This window comes from Geotrypetes seraphini, chromosome 7, assembly GCF_902459505.1.
Source record: "Geotrypetes seraphini chromosome 7, aGeoSer1.1, whole genome shotgun sequence".
In the NCBI taxonomy this organism is placed as follows: Eukaryota; Metazoa; Chordata; class Amphibia; order Gymnophiona; family Dermophiidae; genus Geotrypetes; species Geotrypetes seraphini.
Window position 1 is genome coordinate 42809007 of NC_047090.1, and position 12267 is coordinate 42821273.

Below are 12267 nucleotides of genomic sequence, written 5' to 3' on the forward strand. Positions count from 1 at the left end.
ACATTTCCTGCACAGCTAAGTCCATGTGAAGTTACCTTGTGCCGTATTTGACATCTAGCAAGGTCTCTGTTTGAAAGGAAAGATCTAAACTTAAAAATGAAGTGGCCAGAAGTTATGGTAAAAGCAGATAGTGTAGCTGGTTTTAAGAAAGATTTGGACAAATTCCTGGAGGAAAAGTCCATAATCTGTTATTAAGACATGGGGTAAGTGTCTGCTTGCCCTGGATCGGTAGCATGGAATGTTGCTACTCTTTGTGTTTTGAACAGGTATTAGTGTCCTGGATTGGCTACCATGAGAATGGGCTACTGGGCATGATGGACCATTGGTCTGACCCAGTTAGGCTATTCTTATGTTATGTAGAGGCCTTTGTTTTCACTTCTTATTTTAATGTATTTTTTTTCTGGGAACTTATCAGTGTTTTTTATAATGGGAACAAAAATGGAAGAGAATTAATGTGTGTGGGATGAGGGGGTAACTAATTTCTTCAGCTAAATAATTCAATCCACTTCAAACAGACATAGGAGAACTCACGCACCATTCACACACCCTCCAACCAAAAACGTCAAAAGGAAAAAAGTGTTCGGCAACCTCCTAGCCATTCGAGCTGCAACACTCGACCCCCAACTCTACAACCAATTGACATCGACCACAGACTACAAAACCTTCAAAAAGAAATAAAAACTCTTCTATTGAAAAAACACATAAAACCGAACTAACACAATCAGAACTGTCCCAAGCATCACCTGTAACTACTCCATATGTACTTCTGATGTCATGACAATTCAGACATAATTTATGTTATGTTATGTTTGGAATATTAGAAAATTTTCACTGCCTGTTTCTATTCTGACTATTTATTCCGTTTCATGGTCATTACAAAAAATATTTTTTTACATGGGGGGTGTCAAAAAATGATGGGCCCCGGGTGCCACATACCCTAGGTACACCACTGGATGCCAGTGCATGGGGGAAGGGTCGAAGGAGACAGAGATATCAGATCTGAGTGGAGGAAATGAGAAGAGAGAAATGCTAAAAAGGGGGGGGAAGGAGAGAGATGCCAGGCCATGGCCCAATGCTGCTTAGTGAGGTAAGTAAGGCTTGCGGCGGGTTTCTGATGCGTGGGTGGAAAGGATTGGGATTCGGCTGCGTGGCGGGTGCAGGTGCTAGGTGGGGCAGTGCTTGCTCAAGGGTTCTGCTGCACAAGGGATGGGAGGGAAGGGAAGCTGGGTAAGGGTCCTGCTGCACAAGGGATGGGAGGGAGGGAAGGGAAGCTGGGCAAGGGTCCTGCTGCATGAGGGATGGGAGGGAGAGTATGATAGAAGCTGGACAAGGGTTCTGCTGCACAAGGGATGGGAGGGAGGGTAGGATAAAAGCTGCATGTGGGGGAGAGAAAGGAAAGAGGAAGAATTGGGTGAAGGAGAGGAAGGGAGAGATGATCATGTACATACCACGAAAATAAGACCTAGTGCCTTTTTTGGTGATGGGACAAAAGCACGCGTCGACAATCGAGCGCCGACAATTCAGCGCATAGACTTCAGTGCGCCACAGGAAAACCTTCCCCTTACTTCTCTGACCTCCGAGATAAAGATTCATCTATCATCCATTCTACATGAAATCGAAAGATGGATGACCGAATTCAAATTGAAGCTCAACACCAACAAAACTAAATTTTTCCTGGCATGCCCTAATGACAAAATCAAAGACTCCTTGATCTCCCTGAATGGTCAGGACTTCCCTATTGTCCACTCCATTAAAATCCTGGGAGGCACCTTGGACTGCCACCTCACTCTAAATGCACACACAGACTTACTAGTTAAAAAATGCTTTTCGGTTCTATGGAAACTCAGAACCATCAGAAAATACTTTGATGCACCATCCTTCCGCTTACTGGTTCAATCATCCATCCTGAGCTTGCTCGATTATTGCAATATTATTTACTTGGGTTCCTTCAAAAAAACCATTCTAAGACTCAGAATTATTCAAAATTCAGCAGTTCGACTGATCTTTAGGCTGAAAAAATGGGAACACATAAGCCCCTACTATCAAAGACTCCATTGGCTGCCCCTAGAGGCGCGAATCCTGTTTAAGTTCGCTTGTCTATGTTATAAATCAATATTTGGTCTGGCTCCCACTTACCTGGTTTCCCACTTCAATCTGGCAAATTATCTTAGGCCCACACGAAGAATTCATCTGTTCACCTATCCGACAATAAAAGCCTGCCACTACAAAAGATTCTTGGACAGAACTCTTGCCTTCCAGGCAGGCAAATGGAACGACTGGCTTAGTAACATTTTCGCGCACTCTTCATCCTACTTCAATTTTAGAAAACTATTAAAAACAAGTCTGTTTAATCGATTTGTTAACTAAGAATCTACTCACCACTTCTTACTCAATCCTGTAACCCTATGAACCTTTTAGCTTTCATATTCTTTATTATGTAAGATTGTATTGCTGACTTTGATTGTAACCTCTTCGCTGATTGTCCAGCGCCTCTTGCTGTAAACCGCCTCAAACTTATATGACTTTGGCGGTATATAAGAATAAAATTATTATTATTATTATTCTTTTAAAGGGCTCCGATGGGGGGTGTGGGGGAAATCCCCCACTCTACTTAATAGGGATCGCGCTGCCTCACGCTGCCATGTTGGGGGTGTGAGGGGGGTGTAACCCCCCACATTATACTGAAAACTTAACTTTTTCCCTAAAAAATAGGGAAAAGTTAAGTTTCCAGTATAATGTGGGGTTACAATCCTCCAACCCCCCCAACGCCAGCACAATCACTATTGCGTAAAGTGGAGGATTCCCCACCAACACCCCATGTCGGAGCCCTTTAAAAGAAGATTTTCCTGCGGCGCAATGAAATCTTGCACTGAATTGTCGGTGCATGTTTGTCTCGCACGCTTAAGACTATGAACCCCTTTTTTGGGCCTAAAATTAATATAATCCACTGTCTTATTTTCGGGGAAACACAGTATGTATGTGTTTCAGATAGTATTGCTGCTTTACAGTGCATTTGAACAATGTGAAAAATTCTAGTTATAGACCTGATTGATGTCCAGAATGACTTTGACATGTAAGCGTGGGGGGGGGGGGGGGGGCTCTCTAAGAATTAATCCTGCCCTGGCTGAGGGGTCAAATGTAGATATTAGATGGGAACAAGACGGGTGGTACAGAGTACGTTGGGATAAACAGATGGGAGGTTAAGCTCAAATGAAGTTCTTTATATAGTTAAGCAATGTATATGGAATTGATTTAATTAGTGTGTGTGGCAAGCTAATCCTGGAGCAGAATGAGTGTTTCTCACTTTCTTATTTTCCTCAGGTGCTTTCCTGATCCCCTTCATCATCTTCATGTGTGCCTGTGGAATACCACTGTTTTTTCTGGAGACAGTACTTGGGCAGTATACCAACCAGGGTGGGGTCACAGCGTGGGTGAAAATTTGCCCTGTCTTTAAAGGTGAGGCCTTAATGCTGGTGGAAAGCATGAAGGTAATTTTTTTATATATTTAGAATTTGTCTACATAATTCACAAATTAATATCAATATATCTACCATTTTCCATTTCTGTTTTCCATGTCTTTATTTTTCTATCAGAAAAATACAATACTGTACAATCAGATGTCAGTATCACTTTGAAAGTAAGATATTCTCTCCTTAAGAAAGTTTCATGTTCAACAGTGGATCAAAAAGCATAATAAAAGTTGTAAAGCACTCATGCATGTTAATATTATCAGAAGTAGCTTCTAAAGTAGTTTTTATTCTATAGTCTAGATGACCTAAGTTTCAAACCCCTCTAAAGCTGTTCAATGTAGACTCATGTAAATGTCAAATAGAGGTTCTCAGCTTCATTCATAACTACTCAAGGATTTACCATCAATTTTTCTCACTCTTTTCTACAACGTACCTTCTGTAGGTACTGCTATGACAGTCCTGCAGCTAGGATCCATGAAACAGAAGTCTTTTTGTCACTCTGCATTTATAGGCCTTAAATCCAGCTAGTAGGTTAGGACTGTAAACCAGATGTGGATGTTATAATAAAAATACTGTAGTGGAAACCCAGACCAGTTGCATTCCACCTAATAGCAAAGGTAGAAAGAAAAGGGAATGAGAGCCGGCGTGGTTAAATGATGAAGTGAAAGAGGCTAGTAGAGCCAAAAAAAAACCATACTTTAAAGAATGGGAAAAAAATCTGAATGAAGAAAATAGGAAGAAACACAAACACTGGCAAGTTACATGCAAAGCATTGATAGAGACAGCTAACAAAGAATATAAAGAGAAACTTGCAAAAGAGGCAAAAACCCATAGCAAATTTTTTTAGGTACATCAGAAGCAGAAAACCTGTGAGGGAATCTGTGGGACTGTTGAATGATCAAGGAGTGAAAGGGGCACTCAAGGAGGATAAGGCCATAGTGGAAAGGCTGAATGAATTCTTTGCTTCAGTCTTCAGTCCTGAACCGGAAATGGTTTTCAAGGGTGATGATGCGGAGGAACTGAAAGAAATCTCGATGAACCTGGAAGATGTACTAAGCCAAATCGACAAGTTAAAAAGTGATAAAATTCCAGGACCAGATGGTATACTTCCCAGGGTATTAAAAGAACTCAGAAATAAAATTGCTGACCTGCTGTTAGTGATCTGTAACCTGTCACTAAAATAGTCTATAGTACCTGAAGATTGGAGGATGGCTACTGTTATGCCAATTTTTAAAAAGGGCTCCAGGGGAGATCCGGGAAATTACAGATCGGTAAGATTCACTTCGGTGCCAGGCAAAATGGTAGAAACAATTATAAAAAAAATAAAATTGTGGAACACGCAGTCAAACATGATTTAATGAGATGGAGTCAGCATGGGTTCAGCCAAGGGAGATCTTGCCTCCCAAATTTACTCGACTTCTTTGAAGGTGAACATAGCATAAGAACATAAGAATTGCCACTGCTGAGTCAGACCACTGGTCCATCAGTCCGCTCACGTGGCGGCCCTCTGGTCTAAGACCAGCACCCTAACTGAGACTAGCCCTACCAGCGCACGTTCTTGTTCAGCAGAAACTTGTCTAACTTTGTCTTGAATTCTTGGAGGGTGTTTTCCCTTATAACAGTTTCTGGAAGAGCGTTCCAGCTTTCTACCACTCTCTGGGTGAAGAAGAACTTCCTTAGATTTGTACGGAATCTATCCCCTTTCAACTTTAGAGAGTGCCCTCTTGTTCTCCCTACCTTGGAGAGGGTGAACAACCTGTCCTTATCTACTAAGTTTATCCCCTTCAGTACCTTGAATGTTTCGATCATGTCCCCTCTCAATCTCCTCTGTTCGAAGGAGAAGAGGCCCAGTTTCTCTAATCTTTCGCTGTACGGCAGCTCCTCCAGCCCCTTAACCATCTTAGTCGCTCTTCTCTGGACCCTGTGGATAAAGCTCAGCCGGTTGATATAGTATATCTAGATTTTCAGAAAGCTTTTGATAAAGTTCCTCACGAGAGGCTCCTGAGAAAATTAAAGTGTCATGGGATAGGTGGCAAAATTCAATTGTGGATTAGGAATTGGTTATCGGATAGAAAACAGATGGTAGGGTTAAATGGTTATTTTTCTCAATGGAGGAGAGTAAACAGTGGACTGCCGCAGGGATCTGTACTAGGACCGGTGCTATTTAACTTATTTATAAATGATCTGGAAATTGGAACGACAAGTGAGGTGATTAAATTTGCAGATGACACTAAACTGTTCAAAGTTGTTAAAACGCATGCGGATTGTGAAAAATTGCAGGAGGACCTTAGGAAATTTGAAGACTGGGCGTCCAAATGGCAGATGAAATTTAGTGTGGACAAATACAAAGTGATGCAGATTGGGAAAAATAACCTGAATCACAGTTACCGGATGATAGGGTCCACCTTGGGGGTTAGCACCCAAGAAAAGGATCTGGGTATTATCGTAGACAATCTTCTGCCCAATGTGCGGTGGCAGCTAAATAAACAAATAGGGTGCTAGGAATTATTAAAAAAGAGATGGTTAACAAGACTAAGAATGTTATAATGCCCCTTTATCGCTCCATGGTGCGACTTCAATTGGAGTATTGCGTTCAATTCTGTTCTCCTTATCTCAAGAAAGATATAGTGGCGCTAGAAAAGGTTCAAAGAAGAGCAACCAAGATAGTAAAGGGGATGGAACTCCTCTTGTATGAGGAAAGACTAAAACAGTTAGGGCTCTTCAGCTTGGAAAATAGATGGCTGAGAGGAGATATGATTGAAGTCTATAAAATCCTGTTTGGAGTAGAACGGGTACAAGTGGATCGATTTTCACTCCGTCAAAAATTACAAAGACTAGGGGACACTCAATGAAGTTACAGAGAAATACTTTTAAAACCAATAGAAGGAAAAAAATGTTTCACTCAGAGAATAGTTAAGCTCTGGAACGCGTTGCTATAGGATGTGGTAAGAGAGGATAGCGTAGCTGGTTTTAAAAAAGGTTTGGACAAGTTCCTGGAGAAAAAGTCCATAGTCTGTCAAAGGAAAGATTTATAAACTATAAAGAGTTTTACCTCATGCAAAATTGTCATTTCTTTAATAAGACATTAACTATTTTTTCTGCGGCTCTCCAAGTACCTACAATCCAAAATGTGGCCTCACAAAGGGTTGAGTTTGAGACTACTGGTTTAATACAACAGCAACAAAGATTGCATTACAACAAGCCTGAAAAGAGAGATGAAACCTGTCTGCCTGTGTGGAGCCAAGTTCCATTGCCTGCAGCAATCACAACCTGAAATTTCCAAAATATAGTCACTATTTGATCAGAATTTGGCTGATCAGAACATTCTATACTTAGTGCACTTCTCTATTAGAGCTAATCCAAAAATATAACTTTTGAATTTATTTTTAATTTTTAAACAAAATGCACCATTTGTTCATTATTTGGTCTGACAGGACATTTTATTAAATACGGGTTATAGCAAAGTTGACTATTAGGGCCTAATTTAGCTGGTGGCAGTCAGTGTTTAATAAAATTCTAACTGCCATCAGCTGAATATTGACCAGGTAATCTCTTAGACATATTTATATTTTATGTTGGTGTTTGTTTTTGTATATCATTTTGATTGGTCTCTGACTACAGAGAGGGTATATAAAGTTTTTATTTATTTTTGGATGAATAAATGAGTCAGTTATGTGACTGGAAGAGAAAGAGGGAATGGGTGGGGCACATTGGAGACCGAATGTAGGGAGAAGGAAAGATAGCAAATGGCTGGGTTAGATAGCAAGTGGCTGGGGAAAGAGAGGGAGTGGGAGGGAGAGGGAAAGAGTGAGTGGCTGGTTCAGGTTGGGGACCAGGAGGGATGAAGAGGTAAAAAGAGTGATTGGCAGAGGGAAAGAGAGCAAGTGACTGGATTGGTTTGGGGGACCGGGAGGAGCTAGGAGAGGGAAGAAAGCAAGTAATGTAGCTGGTTGGGGACCTGAATGGAGTGAGAGAGAAAAAAGTGAGTGAATGAGTGAATTGGGTTGGTGGGAAACTTTGAGGGAGAGAAAGGGAATGAGAGTGGGTTGGGTTAGGTTGATAAAATTGTCTCTTTAGTATGGAAAATGCTCTTATGTTTGAGTTATAGTGTTTCTAGTCCTAGCTGTGTAAACTACAGGCATCTACCTAGGGCAGCATGCTTCAGAGGTCAATACTGTAGTCCTTCTGTAAAGCAAGCAGCCACTAGACACATCCTTCAAGCCCAGAAACAGCCTCCCCCATGTCCCTCGCCTTACCCTGCCCTTGGTACCATATGACCACTGTGGCCACATTTTCTGTGATGCTCCAGTCCCCCCCATTCAGAGTACCCAATGCATGCCACAAATTCACAGCCTATGCCTTAGCACTGCAAGGTTCAACTTCCTACTCAAGGTTACTCTAAGAATTGCCTGGGTAAGAAGAGGCCCCACCCTGGGTTGCCCTGAACAAAATCTAAAGAGGGTATAGCATTGTGTTTCTACAGGCAGAAGTAAATGATTCCAGTTTCTCTCTAAGGTATTCAGATGGACACAAAGGGGTAGGGAACAAAGGGGAATGGTTGGCCACTTAGTGGTAGGGAGAGAAGGAAAGATAGCCATCTGGAGGGTAGGATGCAAGAGGAGGTGTTGGACTATTAAGAGGGTAATTCTGGGGGGATGAGAAAGGAAAGAGAAAGGGAAATGCTGGGTCATGGGAGGAGGATAAGGCCTTGAACTACTCTTGTTGGGGGGGGGGGATGCATGGCTGAAGGTTCACCTAAGGTGACAGATACCCATTGGCTGGTCTTGTAGCTGACATTCTTAGACATATTTTACATAAGGTTTCATATTCAGCAGAGGCCTTTGTAAAATATTGAGGAAATGGGAATGTCCTGACCTGAACAACCCATTTCCCATGTTCAGTCCCTATTAAAAATGGGGGAATTTAAACTAAAAAAATGGTGGCACATGTCTTTGATCATGACTTTTGAATTCAGAAGTCTCTCCAAAGTGACCTCCAAACTTACCCTTTTTATGGCTGTGTCAATAGCTATAAACTTAAGGTCAATTTAAGGTTAAATCCTTTGATGAAATAATATCTCTTTCTCTCTCACAGGTATTGGATTTGCCTCATATATTGTCGCATTTTACACTGCCATCTATTATATTGTTATCCTGGCCTGGTCCTTACTTTACCTGTTCAGCTCGTTTACTGCTGTGCTCCCTTGGTCCCACTGTAATAACACTTGGAACACAGGTAAGACACAATATCTACAGCATATTCAACAGATTTGGAAGGGAAATGTGTTTGTTTGTTTTTTGGTTCATTCGTTGTCTTACTCATTTTTCATCTAGAATATTCTGAATTTCCTCCCACTGCCTTCATAATATATTTCATTTTTCTACTGGCACATCACTTCTTGTACAATGAAGCATGAACTCTGCATTTATTCACTTGTTCGATTATCGCTCTTTATAATCTGCCTTTCCAAACAAAGTATGAAGTGTTCACATTTCCAATGACTCCCCTCATTCTACCATACACAAAGTGGGATTTGACGCCACAATATCAGGATAAAAACAAACAATTTTAATGTAGGAACAAATCTTTTTTTTTTTTTTTTAATTCTTTATTCATTTTTATAACTTACATCAAGTGCATCAAAAAGTAACATCATTTTGACTTAAATACATCACTTGAAACTCTACAATTCTTTAAATTACATAGAATTATCCCTTTCCCTCCCTTCAATACCTCATAACGCATACACCATATAATAAAGTCCCCCCTCCCCCCACCCCATTCTTTCATTTGTACATATCAGGGAAAATAATACATATTCATTACAATAATTTGTTAATGGCCCCCACACATCTTGAAAGTTATTAAAATTTCCTTTCTGAATAGCTAACGTTCTTTCCATTTTATAAATATGACACACTGAATTCCACTAAAAACTGTAGTTTAATCTATTCCAATTTTTCCAATTACAAGTTATTTGATGTATGGCGACATCTGTTAAAATAAGTAAGAGTTTATTATTTTTGGAAGATATTTGGCTCTTAACCCTCATAGACATACCAAATAATACTGTATCATACGATAATGCCACATGATTTTCTAATAAACAAATCTAAGGAACAAATCTTGATTGCAGTAATTCCAAGACAATTCTCAGGTGTGAATGGTGGTCAAAGATGTGACAGAAGGACTCAACATAGTCATTGTTTTGGCACTGGCTGCCTTCCTCAGGAGTCCAATAAAGTCACTGTTCAATCAGACATAATTGAGATATAGGGCTCCTTTTACTAAGCAGCGGTAGCGTGATTAGCGCCCGCTAATCCCCGCACTATGAGAAAAAATTAACACCAGCTTTATGGAGGCGTTAGCATCAGCACACGCTAAACATTCGCTAAAACCGCTAGCACAGCTTAGTAAAAGGAGCCCAAAGTGTTGGTGTGTTTCTCTCTCATCATGGCTGTGTGATCCCAAGAATCGTGACTTGGAAAGTTCAAATTGTTATTTCACAAGATAAGTGGTGTTTATATTTTCACAAAGCATTTAAAGTTGGGAGGTTCTTCAGTGGGCCTATTAGGCATTTGTCCTTTTCAAATCATCGACAAGTTTGATCATTTTGACTTGGTCTCTGAAGTCGTTTTCCTTCCTTATGTTTATGGAATATTTACAGAAAGTTATAGGGCACTCAATTTGTTTACGTGGGATTCTATTGTTGAATAGACACAAAGAATCCCTAAATAGAAAAATGAAAGTTTCAAATCAAACCAAACCTTAACATATCAACTAGGAATCACAGGACATGTCCTACAATAGTTCCAAGATGTAATCTACTCTGACTACCACAATGATCCCTCATTTCACTGCTACTATACAACTTCTTCATGACCACCCTAAATACAATTATACTAAAACCCGGGGAATGGATGTTGTCATGTGCATGTTGCTTGTAATTCCTGTGGATTCAGATTTAACTAACCTCACTACCAAACTATCCTGAGCCTTAATTAGAGTACAAGAATGGGCAACAAAACACTACCTTAAAGTAAACGCTGGAAAAACTAAACTACTATGGTAACGGTAACAGACACATCTGATTCTATCCTCTATCACAGTGACAAATGGCATTCACCTCATTACTGAGAATTTTTCCAAGGTCCTGAGAGCCATCCTAGACAGGTCATTGGCATTCGGAAATCATGTCAATAACCTAGTTCGGACATCATTTGCCACACTACAACAGCTGAGAAGGGTTAGATCATATTTTCTTTGCCAACACCTATCTTATCATTACTAGACTTGAAGGACTATCGGGGTCACCAATGAAGGACTGGCTGCTTAGCCCTTCACAGTTTTTAAATAACCTCACTGACAAACACTTTTGCTGTGGTTATAGAATATAAGTTTAATAAGAAGTAAAGCAAAAAGGCAGCATACAAGATTGGCAGTGAAATAGTGATACAGCAAACATGCTAGCTGAGGGAACTCTTAGATGCTAGCTTGTCTGGAAGAGAACATAAGAACATAAGAAGTTGCCTCCGCTGAGGCAGACCAGAGGTCCATCTCGCCCAGCGGTCCGCTCCCGCGGCGGCCCATCAGGCCCATTGCCTGATCAGTGGTCCCTGATTATTCCTATACTTGCCTCTCACTCCTATCCCTGTACCTAACTCTACTCTTATCTGTACCCCTCAATCCCTTTGTCCTCTAGGAACCTATCTAAACCTTCTTTGAAGCCCTGCAACGTGCTCCTGCTTATCACAGCCTCCGGAAGCGCGTTCCATGTATCCACCACTCTGAGTGAAAAAGAACTTCCTAGCGTTTGTTCTAAACCTGTCCACTTTCAACTTCTCCGAGTGCCCCCTTGTACTTGTGGTTCCCCATAATTTGAAAAATCTGTCCCTGTCTACGTTTTCTATGCCCTTCATGATCTTGAAGGTTTCTTTCATGTCTCCTCTAAGTCTCCGCTTTTCCAGAGAGAACAGCCCCAGCTCTTTCAGCCTGTCAATATATGAGAGGTTTTCCATACCCTTTATTAGCTTTGTTGCTCTTCTTTGGACTCCTTCAAGTACTGCCATGTCCTTCTTGAGATACGGCGACCAGTACTGGACACAGTACTCCAGATGCGGGCGCACTATTGCACGATATAGTGGCAAGAGCTCCAAATCTGCTCTAAAATACTTCCTCATTTTACAGTTTCTTTTATCCTTTTTTCATATTTGCTTGTAAAATTTACTAAGTTTAATTTGATTGGCAAGAGGCATTGGCATTTTATTTGATTGGCTACTGTTACATACATGGAGGGGCATAATCGAAAGGAATGTCTAAGTCTGTTTTTGTCCAAGTCACAAGTCGTCCAGAGTAAAACACAGGTTAGGACACATTTTCGAAAAGTACATCCAGATTATTTTCCGTTTCGAAAATCGTATAACTATACGTCCTGCCAATCTAATCGTCCAAGCTGCTAAATCATCCATCTTTATATCACATTTTCGTCCAACTTTTCATCCAAGGCAAAAACGCCTAGAAACAGACCTTTTGGATGTGGGAGGGATCTACAAAGTGATGGACTGGACAACCAGACATGGCATCTAAATAGTGGGGTACCTTACAGGGTACTTCTGTGAACTTCACAAAAAGGATGCCATGTCTTCATCTCACAACAGCTCCCTTATAGCTCATGGTGAGCCCCCCAAACCACCTCCAGAATGCCCTAGACCCACTTATCTACCACCCCAATTGCCCTTATGGCTGCAGGAGCCACCATCATGCCAGTACAAAAGGGTTTTGGGGGTGTATAGGGCAG

The 12267-nt window shown here is 40.9% G+C and overlaps 1 protein-coding gene across 1 annotated transcript in view; it reads left to right on the plus strand.

The window, feature by feature from the left end:
* The window catches only part of LOC117363669 (sodium- and chloride-dependent betaine transporter-like), a 108424-nt gene that overhangs the window by 21597 nt on the left and 74560 nt on the right, over positions 1-12267 (plus strand). The window contains exons 3-4 of the mRNA XM_033951775.1: positions 3322-3456; positions 8565-8705. Of these exons, the coding sequence (XP_033807666.1) occupies positions 3322-3456; positions 8565-8705 (276 nt within the window). The remainder of the gene's footprint in view (positions 1-3321; positions 3457-8564; positions 8706-12267) is intronic.